The sequence below is a fragment of the Rhea americana genome, unplaced genomic scaffold (genome assembly GCF_003343005.1).
Source record: "Rhea americana isolate MKP2758 unplaced genomic scaffold, rheAme1 scaffold_32, whole genome shotgun sequence".
NCBI classification, from domain to species: Eukaryota; Metazoa; Chordata; class Aves; order Rheiformes; family Rheidae; genus Rhea; species Rhea americana.
Genome location: NW_028186446.1, coordinates 4201079 through 4227273, shown reverse-complemented (window position 1 = coordinate 4227273; position 26195 = coordinate 4201079). Strand labels below are relative to the sequence as shown.

Here is a 26195-nt window from a genome sequence, read left to right as displayed (position 1 = left end):
GCTGTGGTAGATCTTTCCAGTACCTTAATATAATTCTTAGGGAGGTTAAGGTGTCAGACACTAGCTAGGCTTTGGTATCTCTGCTAATAGCATGCTCTACACTGTCATTTAGTAGAAGAGCAAACTCTGGGGAGTATGGGGAAATTCTACTTCCATAGCCTGAAAGTAAATGGAAATATTGCTCTGTCCAGCCCATTTATGGCTTGCAGCATTTCAGAAAAGCAGCAGCATCCCATCAAGAGCCCTGCAAACCTTCAAGCATATTGAAAAGCTAGCATGCCTCTTTGGCTTCTCAGAGTTTAATAAAGGTATGTAATAACATTGGCCACCCCAGACTGTTTCAATCTTCCTTCCAATCTTAAATGCTGAACTCTTATATATTCGATTTACAGGCATTTGTCCCAAGAGCAAAATTTCTTGCCAAAAGACTTAGCACACTTTCAAATGACTTTCTTAAAATATGAATGAGCCCAGGCGAGCCTCTGTGRACGGTTTAATTGGTGCAGCAGTGCAGCGCAGCTGAGAGTAAAGCTGCCACCTTTCCCAGCAAACCAGACCCTATCCCCATCCCCCAATATTTGTGTCTCTAACATTTATTAATTCCCCAACATTTTACCGATGCTTATCTTGCTTTGTTTGAGAGATTTACATAAATTCATGATCACATCAGTTAACTTGACTCTGCCAAAGCTGGTAACAGACTGCCCTTTGGGAAGGAGACCTGATCTTCCAAGACAGCACCAGTGGTTCCGAATAGATGAATTTTCACAGATGCCAAAACACTTACTCATAAAGGGAGCTGTGAGATCAGATGCTGGTGGGGAAGGATCGACCACCTAGGAAAGGGGAGTTCATTCTTTGCGCCTATCTATGCTCTCAATATTCTAATAGACCATGAATTGCAGTGGATATTTCTCAAATATGGCTACATCTCTGCTGAAAAGCCAAAGGCAAAAAGCAACTCATTTCACAGAAGACACCAAGCAACTCTGAAAACAATTTTCTAGTCATTATAGAACATGACCAGGGTCAGACTTGCAGCTCAGGGGTGACAACTCAGCCTCTTATTATTTCCACCTGCAGCCCTCCAATCTGTGGCGGCTTTGAGAACACAGAGGCATGATCGAGAGTTACACGACGGTGTGAAATTTCTAGGAATCTGTCAGAATAATGAGACTGTGCATCCTGTAAAGAAAATAAATGATGACCTTATTACTAAGTACTGCCAGGACTCACATGGGCAACTCCATCCAGTGTGTGGGAAGAGAATAGACTATGAGAAAAAAAGAAAGAAATGTTAAAATGTAGCAAATAATAAGGCTTGCTTACTGATGGTCTTTCTAACTCCAACAACAGAAGCAATTAATTTGCATCAATCAGGTCTTTCTTTTTTTCTGTGATAGGGATGTTCTCCAGTGTTTTTAACAGCTTGCAAATTCCTATGACTATAATCAGCCTGATCCCACTGTGCTCCCTGTCAGATCCCACAATGGCTATAATCTGGCACCTGCTTGGTACAAAGCTTGCAAGTGAGGCTGGGTGCCCACAGAATAAAAATTAAGTRTGTGAGCTGCACAGGGGGAGGATCTGAGGGAATTCAGGAATACTGGTGACAGCCTTTTTTCTTCTCTCTCAGCAAGAGAGTCCTGTCTGCGACAGGTCAAAAAAAAGCAGCTATTGTTCTGCCTTAAACCTCCCTCTTGCAGATGCCGAATTTCACTTGAGTGCAGGGACACATTCCAAATAAAATCAGCTACTTCCAGCTGTCCTTGTCCCATCGTCAGACTGCTCAGAAAGCAACAAATATTTTCTTGCCTTGCCTGGTTTGCAAAAGTCCTCTCCCTCATCCCTAATTTACATAGATACATTGCTTAGAAAAGCTTTGTTTTTAGATAATGTAAGCTTCTCGGTCTTTCTTCCAAATCCATGAATTCTCCCCCCCCTGCAGAATTCTTTGGATTCCATTAACCTGGCGCTACCTCAAGGAGGTGATTCTCTGTGTAGCAGTTTATTCTATAAATTGTCCCAGATAACGGCATGCAAACTACTGCAGTGTCTCAGCTAGAGCTATTAAAAGCTTTAATCTTTGCAGCTTTTCAAGATCCTTTGGTCAGTCGAGGAGGGGACCCTATACCGCAATGGGCCCCCTTTTATTCATACAGGGAAACGTTTCGTCATGGTTTAGGTTGTGTTTGAAACAGTGCATTGGAACTGGAAACTACTGAACAGCAATCAACATTGCTGTCTAGCTAAACGTGAACAAACCTAAGAACTAGGATCCTCTCCTAGCACAGTGTACAGGTCTGACTCATRAAAACTGAGATGAAAAGAACGCAATTCATATAAAAGCTTGTTTAAAAAARTCGGGCTACATTAAAAGTAAGTTTTATCTCAGGAATCAAGAGGATGGGTTTAATGGTAGGACAGCTTTTGATACTGATTTAGTACTTACTAGGTCTGTTATTAATTATACTGGCTCTTATCACTGTGCTTTCTGTCAGCAAAGTGATCTACAGTAYTAAATAATCTGCACATTCCTTGAAGTGCTGCTGGTGCCCCTTGGCAATTGCAGACACYGAGACACTGAACAGCTTGGTAACTCTCGTGCAGCTGGGAAGAGCCTAGTGTGCTGCAGGCTCTCTCCCAAAGACCTAATAATAATAGCGAGCACAGAAGGTACCACGGTTGGAGATGCAACCAGAAATCAGGAGTTATTGGCTCCCAGTGCTGGGCTCCACTCGCTTCTCTTTTAAGAAAACCCTGAGTAGAGTCCGGGAGAGATAGACCAGTCCAGACAGATGACATCAAAWGTAAAAAGGGAATACGAATGGACTGCGTCTGCAGGTCAAATCGCACCATTGTGCATKCTGTGCATGACCTGCAAATCGGAAGAACTGGTGGATTGGTAACACCACAGCCAGTGCATCATCTTGCAAATGCTTTCCGTTTAAGATGAGAGTCATCTCACCTGAGCTTAGCTGTCAAAAAATGGGATATATAGTCCATGCTAATGGGCTAGGTTCCTTTGATATTCAATGGAGAAAAAAGTTCATATTCTTCACAAATCTCACTGAACACCACCCTGAGGAATATATAGAGATGGGTATATGCACAGCTGTGCGTGTTACACGGGTAAATCTACTCTGTGTTTCTCAACATCACAAAGTGAATTTATCACCAGTCACAGTGAGAGCAGAGATTGTATCTGCTGCCCCATGGCACAGCCCAGCCATGTTAGGGAACACCACAAGCCACCCAAGCCTGAAGAGCAATGCACAGAAATGTCAGTGCTGCAGATTTCAATCCTGTTCATATGCCAAGAGTGAAAGAGATATTCCTATGACAAAGCTTGATACGATGCAGAGGGGTGTACTGAACAACRAATTAACACTGCATTCGGAGTCAATCCATAGGGAAATAGGGAAATGACTGAAATCTTCTCTGTGGTCAGAATTCAAAGCCATTCACCCATTTGTTTTGGGGAAAGTGTTTCTCTGGGTCTAAGGAGTATCCTGGTATTTGATAGTAGCCTTGCTTTTACCCCTGAAATGACCACTGAAGAAAATATGAGAACCGTATCAAAAGTTGTTTGCATTGACTCTAATGACATCTAATGGGCAGTGGAATAGTTATCAGAAGAAATAGAAGCATCGTTGCTGGGGTCATTTAAACCAGACTGACGGAAGCATAAAGTTTGGAGTCCTGCATTTGTGCCTTCCTGAGCTCCTCCAGGAGACTACAGATCCCATTCCTGACGCTGTGAGCCTGGAAAGACAACAACTCCCAGAGCAGTCAGCAAACCCTAGCCCAGCTTCCAGCTGGCCTGGGAGCAAAYGAAAGCAAAGGTCTGCGCAAGAGTTGTGCCGGTCTCCTATAGAGGGGCAGTGCGGGGACGGCCCTGCGCAGGTGCAGGGCTGGGACGGCGGCGTGACACCCTCCCTGCTGCGGCTCAGTAGATGATTCCCTCTGGCTCCAGCAGCAGGTACTTCTTCATGGCGAGCGGGATGGTGAGCAAGGGGACGGCCCTGTGACACCTTTTCGATAGCGTCTCCCGAATAGCGCATCTGCATAGGTGCATGAGCGACCGCGGTGAATTGCTGCACACGGCAAACAGGGAGTCATAGAAATCCCGGTATCGCTGCAAGAAACAACAGTGTTTTAGAGCCATAAGGCTTTCTTCCACCCCCAGCTGTGCCCCCCAACAYGTGCACCATGGCAGAATGAGGTAAAAACACATCCATAGCCATCCTATGCCTCAGAGCTTTGCCCAGCAGTGGGGCTTCCTTGGTTTAGCCAATGTCTGCATGAAATTCTTGTCTCAAATATTTAGTGTTACTTAAGTCAAAGAATGCCTGACCATATCTCTAGGTTTGATATGCCTTATGTCCGGGTTTCCTCCACTAACTTCTGTTAGTCGTCCTACTTCGAGGAGAGCTTCAGCCAACTCAGGGTCAGTGCAAACTAACTAGTTAATCATCTAAACCCCACTGCAGGGCAGCTAGGCAATAAATGGCCAGTGTTGCTGATGAGTTAGCTGAAGCTAAGAAATATCAAGCAACTCTGGACTTGGTCATTGCCCTACTATCCTTTGAGAATAAATAGAATCACGTCTCCACAAAGGAAAAATGCAGCTATTACAAATTAATGATGTTGAAATAAAAGTAGCAAATGGTAAATATATGAGAATAATTAACATTTATCCAACGCCTTGACCTTGTTCGGTATTCTTGTTACTTCATAGCCCTGAATAAATGTTTTTTCAGATGAATATTTTATTTATTGATAAGTACAGGTTTGTGTCAACAAAATGTTTTCTCCAATTTCATGTCAGATTTGGCAAATGACCTTGACAACCAAAACGGCATGGCAATAAAAAATAGAATAATTACAGACTTTTCTAAAATGGAGCGTTTCAATATTTTAGATTAAAATTTTTGTTTGAAAATGAAATCAGTTATCTCCTTTTTAACTTTTAACTCACACAGTGCTTTTCCTTTTTGTTTTGTGAAAAAGACTTTTAACACTTAATTTTGTCTTCACCTGGATGGATTTATGCTTCCTGAATGAAGCTGACCTGAAAAAGCCGTTAGTCTCACAGCTCCTCCGGCTCTATAATTCTGAATTAGAATATAGATGTGGTTCCCTGAATGCCACTGATAATGCACAGCATATACTGTTGCACCTCAGCTCAGCACTGATTTGTAAATTTTGACACAGTTCGGGATGAGTCAAAAAATAGGTGCCAGCGTTGCACCTGAAGTAAAGGGAAAATAATCAAGGGATAAAAACCCATGATAATTATAATCAAGGCAGTTTCAAGTCATTAAGGGCTTACCTCGAAGACGTCGTCAGGTATGGCCTCCTTCCACTTGGATGTCGATTTGATGTGCTCATAAGAATTGATGACAATCTCCACGGCTCTCGGGTGGGAATGGCAGGCCTGTAACACCTGCGGGCAGGACRCAGACCATGAATATTTCACCGATGCAGCCCTGGGGGCTGGAGCCAGCCAGCCCTGCCCGCGTAGCTCCGCACAGCGTCGTGCAACCAGGCTGCGCCCCACGGAGCTGCGTGCACCCGGGTTAGTGCCACATGGGAACGCTGGCTTTGGTCCCCAGCGTGATGCAGCTTGCTGATGGGAGATTTATCACCTGAATCTGCAGATAACRTGTTTAATAGCTAAGCTGAGCATCTCGCCACCAGCTGAAGCCAGATTTGCTCCAGGCCACATAGCGCAGGGAGCAGGCATGCATCTCCCGGCTCTGCAGCCCTTCCCRTCAAGCCTGGACTCTGCTTTTTTTGGAGTGGTGACCTCATTCCTGCTGGGCTGTCAAGGCTGCCCGTTCCCATTACACAAGCAACACCCTCCCTCCATCAGGGGAAGAGTGCTCATGAGGGTCAGGAGGATACTCAAGCTTGAAAGCTTCTCCTTTATTTTATTTTATTTTTTTTCTTATCAGTCTATTAAATTATTCCTCCCTACCGTGCTTCCATCCTGAGACCATCACAGCTACTGCAGCATAGCTACTACAAGTAACAGGAGTTTCACCTATACGTTACGGGGAGAACAAATCTCCTCATATGAATCAAAAAATGCACGGCTACCAGAAAAGCCTGGTAGATGGCACGATTCAGAAGCACGGCTTGCAACCATGTGAGGCCCTGGAAGCCCGTGCTCTGCTCGGTCACCCTAGCTCGGCAAGAAAGGGCCACAGTCTGCTGTAGCCCATACGCATGGAGTAGCGCTTCGTGTTCGCGCTGTCCTGGGTACATTTTTGTACAGGATGCAGAACATCCCTCTGGGATAAACATTGCCCTATGTATTTTATAGACAGCAAATGATGATCTGGAAGCGAGACCCAGTCCATGCAGCACATCAAAGGCAGAAGAGGGCAGAGGAGACCCCTGGCCCAACTCTCAAACGCATTTTAGAAAAAYGAGTGTTATCAGTTGAAGCATGAGTTGAAAACAGCTTGGTCCAGACTATGCTCCTTACTTATTATAAACATGGCCAGCCCATGTACCACAGAAGATCTGGCATTTTATTCAAAGATTTCTGGTGGCTTGGCCTGTTGAAACTTTACAAATATAGTAGAGAAGCTGCAAAATGTTGTTTAGAACAGAGGATTAGAGAGAATGAGTCCTGATAACAGCAAGTTTACTTAGTAGCCTGATATAAGTCTATCAGTTACTTCTGTCTGTGCTTTGGGCTTTGTGGAACTTAAAAAAATCCCTTGGATGGATCCTGTAATTGTTTTTTTCTTTTTTTTTCATCATCTTTGAACCCAAGTCCAACCTTTCCCCTTAATTTCTCACATTTTTACTGGGAGCGAGCCAAAGCTTTACTGAGATCCATTTCAGTTCGAATAGATTTATACATTTTTAAAGGTTAAAAGTGACAAACTGAATTGTCTAGCCTGATCTTCAACATTTGGGACAAGCCATAACATATAATTCCACTTAGACAAGCCTGAATGGAACCAGGTTTGACAAAAACGTATAGATTTTCTGAAATGAGGAAAGTGAATCAACTCTGAAATGTTTGCTTAAACCAGCACTTAAAGTTTGGATTTCAGGTTGGTTAAGAATGAAAATGGGGTCTATGTCTGGATTCTGGAACTAGCAAATGTAATTTTGCCTCTGTTAAACAATCGTACAACAGCCGGTCACACGAGGTTTCAGTCATTCTGGATCCACAGTTAGCAGGACTCCAGCAAACCCAGACATCACCAGACCCTGCAGTTTGTATCTCTTATCCTACTCCCGTTCAAGGCATCACCTCTCTCCACTCTCCCTACTCCGCGCAGAGTAGTCCCTAACCTTGTGAAATTGCAGAGGATATATCCTAGCGGCTCCATGATTCAGCAGCAACTGGTAGCAAATGTCAGGCTGGGCAGCTGGCCGCACAGATGTCACTTTTAAGATATACTGCAAGGGCGCACAGCCGTTGACATCCATGATGTTRGCCTCTGCCCCTGCCTCCAGCAGCATGTGTAGCAGCACGTGGTCACAGTTCCAGGCAGCTTTGTGGAGCGGTGATTTGAAATCTTCATCACGAGTGTTCACTTCAGCTTTATAGTCTAAGAGCATCCGACAAATGAGGTGGTGGTCTGGGCTGTATATCTGATCCTTATAGTGAAGGGCCCAATAGACAGCACAAGCCAGGGGAGTCTCCATGTGGGCGTTGACAGCATCAACGTGTGCTCCTTGTTCTGCGTAAAAGGCCACAAGCTCAGGGATACCCAAGCGTGCGGCCGTGTGCAGGGGAGTCTCCTGATCTTGGTTGTTCGTCTTGATGTTCACATTTGCTCCTGCGAAAGAAAGAGGATGGGAAAAATTCAATACAACAAAATCCTGGCTCAAACATCTCTCTGCTTGTGTCCTGCTATCCAAGGACAGAGTAAGGATGGGCAGCTAGCCTGAAAATGTTTGTGGAAATGCAAATAGCTAGAGGCATAGATTCTGCATTTCATAGGCCTCCAGAGAATCCCTTAGAAACTTTTGAGATTCTTGGATCTGGCTTCAGATGTGATAGCTTGGCCCTAAGYGGGTAGAGGACCTTATCAAAGCTGATTGAAGACCTTATCTTAACACTCCATTTTGAACAAAATTCAGGTCCAAATCTCTGTGAAGTGCCTTTTCCTATAAATTAGGAATTGAATGAAAAATTAGTTTTATTTCTACCCTAGAGAATAATTTGGTCAAATCTGTATTTTGAGAACGTTTCCTGTAGCACCCTATTAACAGGGAGTCAGAAAGAAAGGACATTTTATACTAGATCCAGAGATAATATACATACATACATACATATATATATATATATATATATATATATATATATATATAAAGTACAGCTAAAGTCACCAGCTGAGAGTCTGGATCCTGTTTTCAAGCTGCTAGCAGGCTTGGTAAAGCCATTGAATTTGTGCATATTTTATATTCCAGCTGAAGCAACAGCACCATCTTCTGGGCAGTAAAGCAGAGCTTCTGCACAGCTACAGGGGAAAAGGAGCATAAACTCTGCCTTGCTCTTTGCACTGCTTCTGCCAAAATAGTGACAGGCGTCCCTAGTTCCTGCTTGCTGCAGCTTGGCTTTCTAACTGCCGTAATACTTTCCAGCTACCAGCAATTTGCCCCGAAGAACACAAATCACTCCAGGAATAATCCTGAACACTTTGTTACAAAAGAGAGAAGGTTGTCGAGATCCCATTCCCCAGAGCAAAGTGGAACCACAGGAAATATAAAACCGCACAGGGGCCAGCAGGCTGGGAGCCAAGGGGCTTCCTGCAGAGATGGAAGATTTTGAAGCCGGGTGACCACAGCAGCTGGGTGACTCGCACCTCCAGATCTTTATTTGAGCCAGGGACCCTGGCAAACTGGCAATGAAGCACTTGTGCAAGAGCAAGYACAAGCTGAGTGGCCATCACTTCTCTCCAGTCTCATGGAAGCCCCTACATGGCCGTACTTAACACTAAGACTGAGGTCTAAGGACTGTGGAGAAGGAAGGGAAGTCAAAAACTTCCTCTGGGCTGGAAAACCTGAGTGCTAGCCAYGGTGTGTGCAAGGCACGTGGAGTCGTGCTGACTTCCAGGGGAGGGTCAGCAACTGATGTTTGCAAGCGGCAAACGAAAACGGGATTGTTTCTGCCTGTTTGGTGAGTGCCCCAGACTGGAAACGGTTGAGCTGCATCCACCTGAACTGRCCCAGAGTGACACCACTGAGCAGGGATAGCCGGGGGGGGGGGGGAGTAATATGCCCAGAAACTTTGGTGTAGTGACATTAACTGAAACCCGCTCTTTGGCTACCGAGTAATGAGAACATGTATGTAAACACCAGCCCAGCTTTGCTCCAGAACCTCTCCCATGTCGGCTGGAGCCGCTGCCTTTAGCTCACATGGGGATTTGAATTTACAGAGTGCTTTGGGGTGAAGGGCAGCTTGTGGAGCAGTGCTGTTCTGTGGCTGGTGGTGAGGAGGAGAAAGCCTTCAGAATACGACCCTTCGTTTGCATTCGTCCTATGCTACGTTTTATAAGAGTACGTTGGACTTCCGAAGCTTTTCCACGGTAGCACACTTAGCTCCTGCTGCCAGCACTGTTTGCTTTGGGCAGGATACAAGTGGCAGCATTTATTTTCCTTTCTACTAAACAAAATAATATGCATCCTTCCYGCAGAAGAAAAGCAAAGGGGTGATTCATTTGGGACTGCAGTTTGCCTTGCCTACGAAGCGTACTTGGACTCAGCATTTCAAGAAAAGTCTGCACTAATAACGTGCCTAGCAAAAATAAAAGCTTTTGTACTTGCCACGGCACAGTGGGATAATTAGGGGGATCTGTCTGATTGCGACGATGCCTCTTGAAGGCCTGACTTTGCTGCGCGCTTTATGGCCGTCTTATTGTGGCCAGAGTCAGCTTCCTTGTGTTAAGGAACCAGCGTGTGACACCAAYACATTTATCCAGGGAATTACGTCTATTCATAGGTTCGTTGTTACAGACGGTCAGCAACAAAAYGCATCTTACTTTGGCAAAGCTTAATCTTATGTAACAGCCTTTTCCCCCTGTAAAGGGGTGGGAGTTTGGCTGCCGACAAACGGACAGAGAGCRTGAAAAAACTGCGTTCGGTTTTTCAACGCCAGCTCTCAAAAAAACAAACGATGGGAAGGRTTTTGCCAAGGAAGCTTGTCAAGGAAGTCCGAACACAAAAGGAGAGCGGAGGGGCCCGCTTTCACGTGGAAACATTTTCATAGTGAACGTGGATGAGGAAGAGAGGGGAAAAAAATAGTGACTCCCTGCTTGCGGGGGACCGTCCCACGAGCCGGCGGGAGCAGACGGRTGGGATGGGCAGGCGGGACGGGCCCTGGCTGCTGGCGGTGAAGGGGGACCTGTGCCTGGAGCAGGGGCAGGGGCAGGCAGAGGGAAACACGGGGGTGAGGAACCGCATGGGAGAAACCTCAGCTGCTCTAGGAGGTGGGAGGGGAAGAAGGCTGTGGATGGGCAGGTAAATAAACCCGTCCTTTGACAACGTGCCTTGGAAGAGCAACCACAGAGAGACAGCCCACTACCACGGGAGCCTCTCCAGAGCTTGTGGCAGCCTTTCGCTCGACCTTACCTCTCCAAACCAGCTGCTGGGCGCACGGCATGGCGGTGMGTGTCGTGCAGAAGTGCAAGGGCGCCTGCCCACTCATGGAGAAGCAGTTCAGCTTCGCGCCGTGGTTGCAAAGGATCTTGAGACACTCGACGTTTGCCATTTCGCACGCCACGTGGATCGCGGCTTTCCCGTTGGGCCGGCAGTTGATGGTGGCTTTGTGATTGAGCAGGACCGAAAGACACTCCAGATGGCCGTACATGACAGCGAGGTGAAGCCCAGTTGCCCAGGATATTTTTAATTTGTAGCTAGGCAGCCAATATCCTGTACAAAGTGAGACTGTATTACCATCCTCGGCTAAGACTTTTCTGTGGATCACCCACCACTGTGGATAACTGAGCGTAGAGGAAGGGTTGGGGTTTAATTTACTGTATTTCACCAGTTGGAGTTCAGTGTGCACAAAGTTCTGCCAAGCATAACTTCATTTTCACTAAGCGCGTTTACTGTGCGTGCTGGACAGCCTGGCTTTYGGGTAGGTAGTCGCCGTGCGGCTCTACCCTGAAGGCAGCTTTCCTTTTTTCTCGTGACTTCTGTAGACTGAATTAAAAACATTCTCAGCACGTTTGCAATGCYGCCAACTAAAAAATACGAGGGAATGGGATCTTAAGCCTGCAGACGGCTGAACAGAGGTGACATTAGAACAAAAAGGCAGCATTTACTTAGGCCAGTGACTCAACAGCACGTCGTGCCGCTCACGCGCCGGAGAGCTGAGGTGGCAGGAGCTGGGCTCGAACTTGCGGTGCTGCACCGCATGCAGAGAGCCCCGGCAGCGGGGCTGCAGTGGGGTCAGGCCTCCCACTGCCAGCACCCCTCTGCAGCAGCGAGCAGGGGGTCTCGAGGAGGATGCAAATTACCTTGGAGAGCCAAATGGAAGTGGTGACACCTCAGCGTGAAATTTAGTTCCAAAATATTTGGATTTTTCTCTGCAAATTTCACAATGATCCCTCCCCCCTTTTTTTTAATCTTACAAACARGTGTAAGACCAACTAACACTTAATTTTGTGTTCCCATGACAGGACTACACGTTTAATGACTGCACAGAGACAGTCTCAGAAGTGATTACTATAATCATTTGTTATCATTTGTTTAAAAAAAGTAAAACAAAATAATCATCAGTAGAAGGGTAGAACTTTTTCTTTTAGGTATAGCAGCTGCATCTTAGCTAGAATGTGCACATATAAGATTTTCTGAGTTTGACTTATTTATTTCTCCTTAGACAACTGCCTMGTTAAATACTGTTATCATGTAAAAGACAGAAAAATACTAAAGATGTGCAATGAGGTCAAATTAATTCAAATCTCTATTTCTGAATCTCTAGTTATATATGGCTTTTCATTCTTACGGTCACATGGATACAGTTTTTACAGCAATCAGATGTATTGAGTTAGACAGAAAGAGAGATGGGGAGGAAGGAAAGAGGTAGGTGGAAACAAAGAGCCGGTGACAGGGAGAAACTTTGATTAAAAGTTCCTTTTCCCCTCTTTGCTAAATTGCAATCTTAAAATAGCCATCAGTAATATAGTTCTTGTAACGCTCTGCAAAATGCTAGATTTCAATTTAAAGGGTGCAGTTATAAAACTGACAGTCAAGGTAGCAGCTGCACCTGCTGCTCCGGTGTGTCATCAGTGGCACGTTGCTGAAAAATATAAGCATTTTTTACTCCCTGCACATGAGATCTCAGAGGTGAGAAACCATCTACAAGTCTGTGGGAAACCTGTCCACAATCCGTGGCACCCGCTTTAGGTCTAAGTTTTGGGGACTACCAAAACTTTTGCCAAAGTAACCTGCTCAGTCAGCAGAAAGAGCAGGTAGCCCTGAGGCCACCCGCAGGCCTAAGCAGCGGACAGGATTGCCAACAGAGGTGCTCAAAACCTCTCTTGAGCCATTGACTATGCAGATAACTTGGGCGCTTTCTGCAAGAAACCTTCCTCATTAGGTTCTCCTGAACCGGGCACGCAGGGGGCGGGCTGCATCCTGGGGCCCATGTGTATAGCAGAGCAAGTCTCCTAAACCAGCTCCCTGCCTAAATTCCAATTCCTTCTTGCCAGCAACAAGCTGACTTATCCCACACGGTGCCAGACCTGATGGCTTGGATGCTAGAAAACGTACAGATGGGAGCCGTAAATGGTAACGAACAGCATGAAAGCAATGCTGAAGAGCCAAGTTACCACTCTATATAGCCACGATTTTCCTGCCCAAAACCACCATTGATTTCATTTGCCTTTGCTGCCATGGGCAAGTCCCTTATGGGTGTTGGGAGCATCTTCTCGCTCTCTGCYCTAAACCCAGGCATCCCCAAGGCCAGCAGGATGGCCGCTGAGACATGGTGTGGGCTTTGTGGGAGCCTCTTTGTGCTTGCTTGCGGTGGACGCATGATAAAGCAACAGCGCTTGCAAGCTCAGGGGCCTCAGAAGACCGCAACCTTCTTGGCAGAGGGGCAGCAGAGCAGCTCTCCCACCCATGGCATCACCTTTCCACTTCACAGCCTCAGGCCTGGCAAAGCTCAGGTGGCCTGGATGGTGCATAACCGGGCCACGACTTTTCTCCCCTCTCCCACTCCAGGAAGTCCTCCTCCCAAACCGCAGTCAGGTGGGCTTCAGAATATCGTTAAGATTTGTGCAAGAGTTAGTAGAGTGCCTTCTGCTTTTCAGAAAAAGAAAGTAAATCACTGCTGTGATTTAGGCTATTAGGTGCATTTACCTCAGCATAAAGCAGAGTCTCTTGGAGGTCTCCAAAAGAGACAGGATAATGTCTGCAGTCAAATAATCTACAATTAAAAACCTATGCATTAGTTCTGCAGCCTAAGACTGCAGCAAGAATGCATTTTAGCTTGCTGAGGGCAGAAGAGTATTTTAAGATATTTTTATCACTGAGTGGGTTAGTTCAGACCTGCTCACCAAGGAAAACAAGCCAAGACTGCATCATCCTCACCCTTATGAAATCAAAAGAGCAGAAGCTAATTGTTAAATGAGAAGTAAGCACAGCAAATGAGAAGATGTGAGACGATTGTCCCTTCCTTAGGGCCCAGGAAAAAAGAATATTTGTTGTGCTGCTGGGACTGGAAGTGTTTATCGCCATGTGTGCTTAATTTCTGGCAAGGGCTGATGGTTAAGGTTTTTTAGATTCAYATGAAGAATCTGTTGGCAAGTAAATAATGAAACATACTGATTTTAATGGAGACTAAACTTATTTTATCACTGTGAGTTGTAAGTTTTTAGAAATTCAGCCAGTATTTGGCTGAGAACAGGTTTGTTTTTTTCTATACTCTGGAAAAGCTGAGATGTCCTTCCTGGTTGTGCCCCTTCATGGTGTTTTGTTCTGATTTGATAGATACAACAGCACACCTCACTTTGAAAACTGAATCTCCTGTTCAGCAGCATTCAAGGTCCACAGAACTTCCTGAGGACTGAGCTAAGGACAATTCACTGCAGTACTATTATAAACTGAAAATGGAAGACACTGAACGTTTTCTGTTTCTCAATGGTCTGTTTATGTGACATGCTGGGTACGCGTTAGAAATTTATATACTGTGTTTAGCTGCACGGTCTATTCTGGGCTTTGCACTTGAGTTCACGTGAGGAAATGCAAAGGACTCTTCCCTCTAGCCTTCCCCAAACCAGCGACACAGAGGCTCGGTCGGGTCTCTGGCTTGCCCTTGGCTGAGCCCACGGATCGGGCCAGCAACCTCCCCTCCAGCAGCTCCCACGCAGTGCAGGAGGCAGCCCTGGCCGCCACRTCCTCCATGGAGGAGGATGCAGGCTCCTCCTCAGCTCTTAGCTGTCATATAAACCTACTGCAATTTTACAGCCTGTCAACTGACATACATGGTAGAGTCTGAAGGGACAAAGGGCCACAGTTTCTCCTAAATTACTCAAACCCGTCTGCTTCCTGCCATTGTGTTTACCTTGTTTGTAGGAAGCCAGAATCAAGTTTTCGTCTTCCACTTCAAACACCGTGTCCACGTCTATTTTCTTCTGTCTCAAGAGTTCTTCCACTATTTCATAGTCATTTAATTTCAAGGCTTCAAGAAAAGCTTTTTTCACCAACTTAGCTGCTGCTGATCGAGTCATTCTCCCCTCTATATTCTCCCCTTCTTTGTAAGTCTCCTCCAGCTCCATTTCCAAACRTATTTGTCTGCGCAGTGAAGAAGGGTACACTGAGGTCCTAGAGCAGAGTTGCATGCTGAAGTTCCTGGAGACCAGAAGGTAATTTTATCACTAAGTCATGCTGATCTGCTTGTTCTATTTATACAAGGAGCATTTCAGGCATGGAGATGCCACTCTTGGATATTGCCACACTCTTTTTATGAAAGCGAGGACAGACACACTGGCAATAACACCAAAATAAGAATGATCTTCATGGGATTTTTATACCTTAAGCTTCTTTAAGCACATGGTTACCCTCTACTCCTGCCCCATGCTCCCACTGAAAGACACTAGTCCTGGGCATTGTTTCTCAAGTGGAGAAACACTCATGTTTCTTTTCACGGTTGCCATTGCAGATTGACTGACTGCAGTGAGAGGTGATGGTCTCTCTGCAGAAGCCTTTTAACTAGTACRTTTAACAAAAAGGTGCTCTTCTGGAGGAGGCTGCTCACTCTTTCCCAGGACAGTGTTCAGCACATCGGTCCTGATTACATTCCTGCAGCCATCAACGAGGTGTCCAGAGCAGCACCCCTGCCATGCAGGTCTCACAGATGCCCTGACCTGTAAAGCCTCAAGGGATCACCCTGTCTAGTCCAAGCTCCTGTATAATATCCTAAGCAGCAGGATTTCTACAGACTTCACAGGTGCCAGCAGGCTGTGCGGCTCTTCTCACTCCTTTCCCATCATCTAAATTATCCTTCATCTAAATTGAGAGCCCTTCTCTCTCCCTCACAACCCCATCACCCCCTGAATTGCTCCCCCTACCTCTCTTTTTGTTCTCCTGCATCCCTGCAAGCCCTGTCCCTGTCCCAGGGCCAGCAACAGCATTGGGAATGGATGAAAACCCACATCTGGCCACCATGAGCTGCTGCCATGCACCATGCACAAGCAGTTCATGCAGCACTGATGGCATCTGCACCTGCCTGGGCTCCTGGTGAAACCACAGCTAGTAGAAGACTTCCCACCCTTGATTTAAATAAGCTGGCATCGCAACCATTAAGAAGATATCTTCATGTTTATTCTTCCTGACCTCCTGCAAGTTCAGCTGCTGAGTGGGCTGATGAGGAGATGTGAGCCGGGTGATATCAGAAGTTGTGGCAGCCCCTGTGGCCTCCCTGGGTTTCCAGGAGTCGGTCTCCTCAGCCAGCCCTGCATGGACTTGCAGGGCATCTGTCCATGGCAATGCTTCCCAGGTCCATGCTAGGGCAAGTGCACCATAGAAATGTTACAGAACAATTCTTGGAGAACTGTGACATTTATGAGTACATCATACCTAACTGCTTTTGAATAAAGAGCACTTTATAAAATAAAGTGCTTTTCTGAGGTATTGTGTTCAGACCTGTAATAAAGTCGGGGAAAAGAAAAAGACCAGCTCTAACGCYCCAGGAGTCAATTTGCATCTTCGTAGCCTCACTATGAGGTTCAGTGCCAAGCTCTTAGTACCTTTACTTTCCCTCCTGCCCTCCTGCCCCCCCTCTTTCTTTGTTACTCTCAGTAGTGGATGTCTCCAGACTATACTTTAAATAAACATGTTAATGCTTATCTGCCATGAGCAGAAGGATAAGATGTAAACTGTAGATTTTATGGAGTTCTGGTTACTTGCACCTTTTTTAAACCCCTATATCTGAAAAGTTGTAYATGCCCAAAGCACTGATACGTGGCTACAATCAATAGTTCACCTCAGCTGTGCTTTTCTTTATGAAATGGACTAGTTTTACATCTATCTTTGGTAAATAGCATTAGATTTATACAAAGCCATTCAATATAAGGGTGTATTGAAAGGTTCCCGCCAGCACATCTCCATGCTGCTCTGCCATCTGAAGCTTCAGATGCACAAACATTACTGTAATAAATCGCTGTGCGTCTGCTGCTCCGTCGGGCTTGCCCTTGGTTGACAACCGATGTGAAGCAATTTGCAATAGCTTGGCCTGGAGTCAAAGAGAAAGTTAATTAAAATCACCTCACATTCATCAAGATCCAAGAGGGATGGGCAGGGACAGCACCTCAGACCAGCCGAAGCACTAGGGCTTGCTCACCTGCAGTAATCTGTGTGGCCTTGCTCCGATTCTCACAGAAATCTTTCTTAACACTGGTGAGCCTTAAAGAGAGGAAAGAAACAAGTACAGATACTGGCCTCCTTTGCAGTTAGTGTTTTTCTGTATGATGCGTTTGGGTCTGGTCTTGAGAAACCTACCCATATGAATACACTACTGCTTTCAGCAGGATTACATACAAGAACAAGGAAATGGCCTTATGTTTTACATTGACAAATAATCACATAAAAATTTTGTTTGGCAAACACACAATGTACTTACAGTGCTGTGATACTTATTTAAGAATATGTAAGTACTGAAAATCACTGGTGGGACAAAGTGACTGATTTTTCCCATGTAACTATATATTTATATTATTTTTATTTTTATCTCCCACCATACCACAAGGTGGCAGTTTGACTTTGAAAGTCTGAACTGATGGCATCCAAGCCTTACACTGCCAAGTATTCTGAACATTGTACCATGAAACAATAGTACATCACTGGTTTAGTACAAATAACATTTACTATGGCTATTTATAGGTTAGGCTTGTAGCTGCTGTGATGGGCACTGCACAGCATTCACACATTGTATCCACCAAGAAAATCCAGTTTCCACATTCAGAAGCAATTGTCTAAATTAGACAGCCAGTGCAAAGGCGTAATTTTGCTGTGGACATGAAATCCTGCCCTCCTGGCCCCGGCCTTTCCTTGTGTTCTGCACAACACACTCGTGTGCACAGGCACACAAACACCTGCACCTTRCTGGGATGGGCTGGATCAGCACCTCACAAGTCAGGACAAAGCTGGAGAAGAGCAGGCAAAGCCCTTCAGGTGTGCGCTGATTTTTGCTTTAGTTAATAGCAGTCTTGTTGGTGACTTCAGATGGGCTGCTGAGGACCTTCTCTGTCAAATAAAGCAAGTTATTGTGGACATGATCCAAGGTCCATTGAAGTCAAGGGAAGCACTTCCACTCGAGGGCCATGTCTTTTATTAGGTGGGCATCAATCAACAGAACTGAGCTGGGGAAGGCTGCCTTGAGGTAKTTGCACGAAGGGAATTTCACATGAGGGGAGGATGGTCTGATGAGAAGGATGGCTTGGTGGCACAGGGCTTTGTAGGAAAGTCAGAGATGTCACTGCTAATAGGAGGCAAAGAGAACTTTAAGGAGAAAAGGAGAATATGAGAAAAGATGTCCTGGCAGGCTGTGCAAAATGTGTCTCCTGAGGAGACTGGAGAAGCGGGGCCCCTCCGTTGGCACTCAGTACTGTGCAGAGATGATATATTGGCAGCTACGTGGCTCGCGTGTCTGCAGCAGAGCTGGGAACAGCTCTAGCAGAGCAGAGTTTTGGAAGTGAAGAGCAATGTCCTGAACTCTATGCTGGGGCAGGCAGAAAGCCAGAAAAAAGAGAATGGCTCCAAGAGAGCGGCTGTGATGCAACTGGAGCAGCAGGGGACTCGTCTCTAGCTGCACCACGGAAAACGCTCCTGGTACAGGCCTGAGGGACTTGTGGTGTCCTGCAAATCAGCCTGTGCTGCAACTATACTGTCAAAAGGTCGCACTGGCGGGGTGGGTATGGAGAGCATTCACCGCTCAGTGTCACCTTCCTGCAGCTTCAGCAGGGCTGTTGCCAGTGCCCTCCCCGTACGGAGGGGTATGCGCGTGCCCCACAGCTCTCAGTTTTGCAGCCACGTATTGGTGTGCTTGACCAGTTAGAGCTCAGCTCCACAAGGCAGGCACCCTTTCCGTCCCCAGCAGATCGCTGGTTAAAGCAGGTTRCTTATGCAGTAAAAATGCAGCCTCTGTGCGAAGTGGTCAGTCCTGCTCAGAAGCCTCATAAGGTCGGAAACGTGTGAAACATCAGATCTGCCGCCCTCAAGCAAGAAACAGATCCTTGAGTTAATCCCACACTTTCATCTCTTCTGAACAGTGCAAGCTCTTAAAAATACTGTTGCAGTCATGATCACAATTCCCTTATTTTCCTGGGGCCTTAGCAGCCTCTGCAGCATCAGCCCAAGTTTCTCATGTCACTGCCCAGGCTGCTTACAAATCAACTATTTCTTCCTGACTTCTCTTGGTTCCCAAGTTGGATTAAGCACAGTCCTTTCACTTAGCTGCATCACACAGCTTTTTGCCAATATTTCATTTGCCTTTTTTTCATTCTTATACATCTTTCTGCCTGCTTTAGCCACTGCTATGTTTTATCTGATTTTCTTCCAGAATGCTGGCCCTGAGTGTAAAAATTACATAAATCTTTTCCATTCTTCTTGCTTTACTTCTTAATGAAGAAAAAAATCCTTAGCTGTGCCAGGTGCAAACTTTTTTTCCAGATACTCAGCTCATCTGAGAAAAGTCTTCTCTGTAAATTAATCCTGGTAGCTTGGTCACCTCCTTAGTGTTTTCAGTTTGGAATTCTCCTCTTGTTTTTTGTTGTATTGTTTTGCCTTTGTACTCATTTGTTAGGGACAGGAGGGAAAAAARGGGGTCTCAGATCCTCAAAAGCATTTAGATACTTATGTCCCAATTCCTTGGAGGCCATACTCCTAGGAGCAGGGAACYTATGCACCTTTGAGAGTCGTTTTTACTTTTGATAAAGGAAATATAATTTAAAAATGTATACCAAGCGATGCCTAGTCTTGAGGCATGTGGGTGTCATAAAATTAACGGTTGATGCCAACAAGCTTGAGCTTCATGGCAAGACTTTATGGCAAAGGCTTGGCATGTTCTTCCATGGGTTTCTTTTTGGTTTTGATGTGTGCTATTCCCATCTTCAGCTCCAGGAACCTGTTTCTTCTGTTTCTGTGCGTTGTTCCACATGGTGCTATGAACATATCCATTAGGACGTCCAGAAGCTACTGTGTTATAGTTGGGTTAGCTATTGATGGCAGAGTGGTAGCACTGAGTTTAGGGTATTTCAAAAGTATCCATTAAGATAACACTGAGTATAAAAAGTACACACAAAATATCCTTATTTTGCAAAACAATTCAAAYGAAACACCCTCTTTACCCAGATACAGTCCTGTTAGGTTCTTTGGGTCAAAGGCATATATTTGTAAACAAGGTGCCAGCATATACAGGGAAATTGAAATCAGGCAGTCAGTATTTTCAAGAAATGGAAAAACAAATCTTACCTAGCTATGTCGAGTGGAAAATTCTTCTCATATTTTTGCAGATTTGTGTCATAGTATCTGGCAGTACTTAAACTTGGGGGATTTTGAAACCACACTTAAAATGTAAATCTCTTACAGCTCTTTCCTCCTGCTGAAGTGAGGCGTAGACTGTGGGTTTAAATGAAGCCTGTGGAAAGCAGCTCTTCAGAGACAAGTGTTGCCTCGCAGCAGCGAGACAAAAATAATTCTCTGCCCATAGGAAGAGCCCTGCAGGAGGCCGCGTCTCTCGTCTCCCCTCCCAGGGCCGCTTGGCCGCGCTTCCCGCAGGGCGGCCGGTACCGAGCTCYGGCAGTCCTCGACCGGGGAAGCGACGGGCCATTCCCAGCAGCTTTTGCCTTGCCTGCAAAGTAAAACCCGGGCAAAGCTGTGCATGGAGCCGAGCTGGTGCGCTATGAGATGTTTCCTATATATTAAATACGCATCAAATGCAGTGTCAGAGGCTTTCGGATAGGCAAGCAGCCAAAGTGTGGAAGGCTCTCCAGTTTTGCAAGGGTGGCAATGCTCCAAAAYACCAGTCGTCTTGGATCAAAATACTGACACATAAAGGAATATTAACTCATTCAGCAGTAGCAGGACTGTTTGCCAGCCTAAGAAAAAGACTGTTCTTGCTATAAAGGACTCAATTTGAAGTGACGCCAAGATGCCACACGTGGAAGAATCTGCCAAGAGGGAGGAATGTGTGCAGGGGGAAGACGAGATATCGCTAGAACAGGCAGCGCGTGACGAACAGGGTTAGGCACGGTGATGAAGCAGATAGGGAATGAGCCACCCTACGGTGGCCCCATATCTGTTGTGCACTCGTATGACTGTTCCACAGGTTTGGATGCCTGTTTTTGACCTCCTCTGTTTCCCACCCAACTGGATAAATCAGTCGCTGATAAACAGCACTTCTTGTTTGCTGCATTTCTAAGCAACGTAAGCTGTTAAGCTCACTCCTTCCAGGTATTGACATCTCCCTTCCCTRAACACCACAGACCAAATTTTTACTTGCAGAAGTAACGATTTAACTATGTCGGTGTAAGGAATGAGCATCCCCAATGCCATTTTTATTGGTACAGTGTGGGATAAATCTTGCTTACACTGCAGGAATTCCAGCCTTCTCGGYGGGCATCGGAGATGTGCGTGAGCGACGCAAGGCAGGGCCAACCTGGATCCATCGGGAAGGATGCAGGGCAAAGCGGGTGAGAATCGAATCGCTGCTCTCCCAGCAGCTGTCAGAGCAGAGGCAGCATGAGCAGGTCCCTACGTCCTGCAGAGCAGACCTCAGTACCTTGATCCATCACCCTGAGTCCATTAGTATAAAAGCCAAGAAAACAAGCAAATACTTCKCATTTAAATTCGGAGTTGCCTTGAGTTAGATTAGTTATTAAAAGTTTCCCTGAGGAAAGAAAATAATGTTACCAGTTGCCTCTTGCGCTATATGATCGAATCACTAATACGGTTAAAACATTAGCATCATATAACAATTTGTATTTTGATTCTGCTTGTGCTGGTGTTTGTCATATTATAGAATATCTACTGTAAAATTACATTCACTCTAATCAGGTCTGAGTGCATTTACTAAATCTGTATAGAAAAATGTGCTTGCAGTATTAAAAGCATTTTATTCCCATTTAAAAATGGTTGTCATAGTGACCAATCACAACTTTCTCAGTAGCTTTGTCTAGGAATTAGATGTAGGTTTTATTGTTTCTTTTTTATTTTCTCTCCATATTCTGTTGACCAAGTCCTCATTTAAATCATTTTTATTCTATTTATACTCTGTTCTTTTCCAACCATATTCTCAGTTAAGTCAATAAGAGTTCTGATTGAGTTTAAAATAAAGAGCATGACTTTGGCTCTTCAATAAATATGGAAGAATAGGAAAAATATAATGCTGCACACTGTGTGCTTTCTTTAACACTAATAGATCACCCAGAGCTAATATACAAAAGCATTTTGAATTTTCAAAAGCCCTGAAAGGTTGATACTTTTCAGTATTGATATAAGAGTAATGTCAAAGATACGGTGAATTGCATCTAAAATTGAAAAGCACTCATAGAAAAGCCTTCTTATTTCCAGAAGATTTTTTTTTATAATCAAGCCTTTAAAAAATCAATCTACTTATCACTTGTCTGCAGCCTTGATCCCATCAATAATGCACTCTCTTTTGAGAACGGATTTCTGCACTCAGTGAGGCAGCAAGGATGTTTCTGCAGTGAATGGATAGGGGAAGTAGATAAAAGAAGGTGCTGTTACTCATTTTTGCCATCACCTTTCTCAAGAGCAGAYGTCTATTTCCTTGGTAGGCACAGAGAAGTGTAAGAAAATTATGGAAGGATGGATYCAGGCTGGAGCAAGATAGCCTGCTACCATCCCTTGCAGCATGGCAGCAATCAGATTAGGCAAGAAGACTTTTTTTTTTTCCTTTGCCCAAATGTAGATACCTACTGTGTAGGCATCTGCCTCCAATTGATCRTATCACCTCCTGGGAAGGTTTGAGGTGATCTTGTAGGACACATTTCCACTTGTCCTAAGATGGAGGTCAAATATGGAACAGATGTACTTTAGAAATACTATTTTTTTTTCTATTAACTATAAGGGAAGCATAATAATGTAGCTCTGAAATGGGTATCTTCACCACAGACATCTAAAGTCAAGTGAGTATCAAGGCCCTGAGGGCACTGCCAAACCCCCCCACCCCTGCCCCTGCCMGTGTCTCCAGGCCTCCCCCACCCTGCCCAGGCCCAGGACTGTATGAGGCCAAAAAGACCAAGTCCAGCTCCTTTTCTAAAAGCTCCTTCTGGATCCTGCCTCACAGCCAGAGGGATTCATACACCACCTGCCCTGAGCTGAAAGCCACTCTTGAGAGCAAGGTGCCCCAGCAGTGCTCCCACCAGTACCTTGTCAATCTGCCCTCGTATCCCACCTCCTCCAGAAAAGCGGTGTCCATGCAGGTATTTTTGGACTACCCAAAAGCTCTGGCTCTGCCAAGGCCACGTGCYTTGCTCCTAGCATGTGTTTGCAGAGGAGAAGCTATGACGTAGTAGGTCAGATGTGTTGACAGTTTAGGCTTAAAAGATAAGTAAAGAAGATTATGAATCTATTGAGTTATATCTTTATATGGATCTATATTGTTATAACAGTATTCATCCATATATATCCATATACCTTTATACCCGATTGAAAGTATTTTAAAAGCTAAATATTAAGAACATAACCACAATAGGTAAACTGTCCTATATTTTATCAGTATAACTGCAGGAATCCTTTGGCTTTTTGAGACTTACTGCCAGTGTATGTTAGACAGACTTTTCTATGGGAATAGTATTGCTTTCARTTTGCTCTTATAGCTTAAGTGAATTTTAGCTGAAAGATTTTACACTTTAATTTCATCTTAGTTCTAATGGAGGGTGGGTAATTATACATACTACATGTAGTGAACAGGTGTTACTTTCATACTCTGCAGTCTTTAGGTGTCTGTCTTACCCCGTATACCCTAAGGATTAGACAACAGGGTTTGGGGGKTTTTTTTGTTTGTTTTTTTAAATCACAGCTTTATGATAGCTTATTTAGTTTTCACATCAGTTTTACTAACAGGGTTTGAAAATCAGGAAAAATTCAAACACAGACAAAAATAGAGCAATATTGTCTGAAGTGCTTCCATTTGAAAGCAATATTAAGAAGGTATCATTGCTCTTGCTTGCACTTAGGCAAGTTCATGGGCTGGGATTGCAATAAACCCATGTAACTGTCAAGCATCTTTTAAGACTATAATTACTTTTGAGTGCCAGAAAATGTGAAGGAAGCTGATTCTGCTACTTCTCATGTGCTGATTTTTTTCTCTTCCTGGGACTCCCAGTCCCTCACAGTACCTGTTGCCCCTCTCCTTATGTTTCCTGAMTACAGCTGAATGTGAGGCAACCTACACGGTAGGAGTGCAGCTTGGCCAGCTCAGTGCACAAAGAATGATCAGGCCAAACTGACCTGCCAAACCCCAAGTGCCATCTGTCCCAGAGGTGAGGACATTAATTTGGGTCTCTCAGCTGGTTCTCACTGTCTGAAACCCCAAATGCTCCAGCCACACTTTGCCTATAGCTCCCTCTGCTTCTATGGTTTCTGGTGGTGGCCACCGTCTTACCTGTCAAGGAGTACCAAGTGCTTCCTGTAACACCAGATTACTACTGATTCCTCCATTAGAACAGATTGATTTGAAGTCTCCTCTCCTTTGAGTCATGCAAGAGCCTCTGAAGCCAAAATCTGCACTCATGTATATTTGAAATTACTTCAGTAAAGCAAGAGTACCCATCRCTTGGAAGTGTGAGACAAGATCAAATGGACCTTGGTGGTGTTATATTGGGCTCACACCGATGTAAATCTGAAAGTAGGCTTGGGCTGTAAATATGGGAGAGGGCAAACAGTGAGAAATCAGGTGCTGGAATCAAAATTCCTGCACAGATGTGGACTACTGCATTCATTTTCCATTTCCATTTCCTCTTATTTTCTTCATGCTTCATGCTGTTAACATAATTTTAAAAGGCCACAGTTTGTAAATAAACTATATACTAAATCTCTTAAGCAGAGAGTATCTGTTTTAACACAAAACATTGTAGTATAGTATGTATAATAGTTTTTTTATGTTTGTTAAAGTATTTAAGTGGCGAGACAATTTCCTTCCTTCCTTTGTGTTAGTCGAGTATTTTGAAAGCTGTTCGATTTCTTCATCTGACTTGATATCTTTTTACTGAGATAGTGTATCCTGAAAATCTAGCTTTGTGGCTTCTGTTCTGACAGAGTTGTCTGATATTTRCAAGATATAAGTAAATAGGGGTAGTGCAGTAGTAGCTCTGCTTAATTGTCCATTTTCCTCTCATTCCTTTTGTGTCACTGTACTGTTCCACTTTGGTGGCAGGCTTTGGTGTCATCTATATGTTGCAGTCTACCACATCAGATAGCTGTGAGCCTCCTGTGTTGTGACACCAACTCCACACTTGAAAATCAAGACTGGGAGCCTGCGTGGGACGTTTTGCTAGACTGACTGTCGCCTTCTACCACAGACCACAGCCAGGGGCAGTGCTTTGCCTGGTGCTTGCACCAGTGCTAACACCGGTGTAGCTGAGCCTGCAGGAGTCTTTGGCAGTAGTTAATATTTGACAGGCTCCAATTTCAGGAGGTCATCCTGACTTTGGGATGAGTGGGCTGAGTCTCAGTGTGATGAGGTTCCTAGTGTACACAAGAGTCACAGTGACAGGACCATGGCTTATCTTTGCTTGTATTTGAAGTCAGGACCCTCTTTCATTCCAGACACATGGCTTTAACCTTTCAAAAGCTGTACTGCTCTTCTCCTTCCTCTGTATGGCGGTTATCAGTCACAGTGTTTGAGGCATTTGCTACCAGGGCAGCAGAATTTCACCTACAAGACTTAAGCATGGTATTACCAAGGCGCCCTCTTAGTTCGTCAYACTTTTGCCTGGGAAAGGGGCAGCATTATTTGCTTTATGTGTGTGGCTAGGCTGAACCATGGCAGTGCAATCAAAGCCATCAGTAATATTCTGCACACCTGGTGCACTGTCAACAGCCAAGGGCAGAGTGCCTGGGAGYAGCTCTTTGACTTTTTATTTAGCCTAGTTTAGGAACTCCACCACCTATAAAATAATTAAATCATCTCCCTTCACTGTTATTTCCAGATGCAGCAAGAAGCACTGTAAAAAGCACTGTTTACCATAAGAGATGATAAACAAGAGTTGTGCTAGGACATAGCTTTGCTTGGGGCTGTTTTTGACAGTGACAGGTTTTGACATTCTGTCCTCATGGAAAAGCTTTGCATTACCCCACCCRCCACGAAATGAGCAAAATGGTTCATGAACTTATTTGGGCATCCAAATTTATGCAGATGCCTCTGGGCTGCTAACAGCCAACAGTGCTGGAGGCTTTGGTTGGCTCYGCCACAACCAGGTGGAGACCCTTTCTCTGCTCTCTTTGAACTAGGACTAGGCAGGGAGCAAGACTGCGACTCAGCAAGTCTTTACAATGGCCTCACCAACAGATCCATTGGTATCATCTCGGTAGGGATTTTTCTCAGCAGTTGAGCAAATCARTGTACCTTGGTGTCATTGCAGGCGTGTTTACCTTTCTGTGTGCAAGAGGCAATTGGCCTCTGTATTCTTGACCCTCTTGAGGGATCGCGACTTTACCAGGCATCATGACAAACACCAGTTTTATAGCTA

General features: G+C 44.9%; 1 protein-coding gene across 2 annotated transcripts; it reads right to left on the bottom strand.

Moving 5' to 3' along the window:
• Positions 1 to 1408: 1408 nt before the first annotated feature.
• Positions 1409 to 20299, bottom strand: ASB4 (ankyrin repeat and SOCS box containing 4). 2 transcript variants are annotated; one of them, XM_085310527.1, is made up of 9 exons: positions 19951 to 20299; positions 16823 to 16884; positions 16631 to 16714; positions 15817 to 15986; positions 14546 to 14832; positions 10606 to 10905; positions 7321 to 7811; positions 5336 to 5449; positions 1409 to 4138 (listed from the first exon to the last, which is right to left on the bottom strand). In XM_085310527.1, exons 5-9 carry the CDS (start codon positions 14820 to 14822, stop codon positions 3950 to 3952), a joined length of 1371 nt encoding a protein of 456 aa, XP_085166653.1. In that variant the 5' UTR covers positions 14823 to 14832; positions 15817 to 15986; positions 16631 to 16714; positions 16823 to 16884; positions 19951 to 20299; the 3' UTR covers positions 1409 to 3949. The 2 variants fall into 2 exon arrangements, with proteins under 2 accessions (XP_085166653.1, XP_085166652.1); XM_085310526.1 differs by having other exon boundaries at positions 15817 to 16714.
• Between the last annotated feature and the right edge of the window lie 5896 nt (positions 20300 to 26195).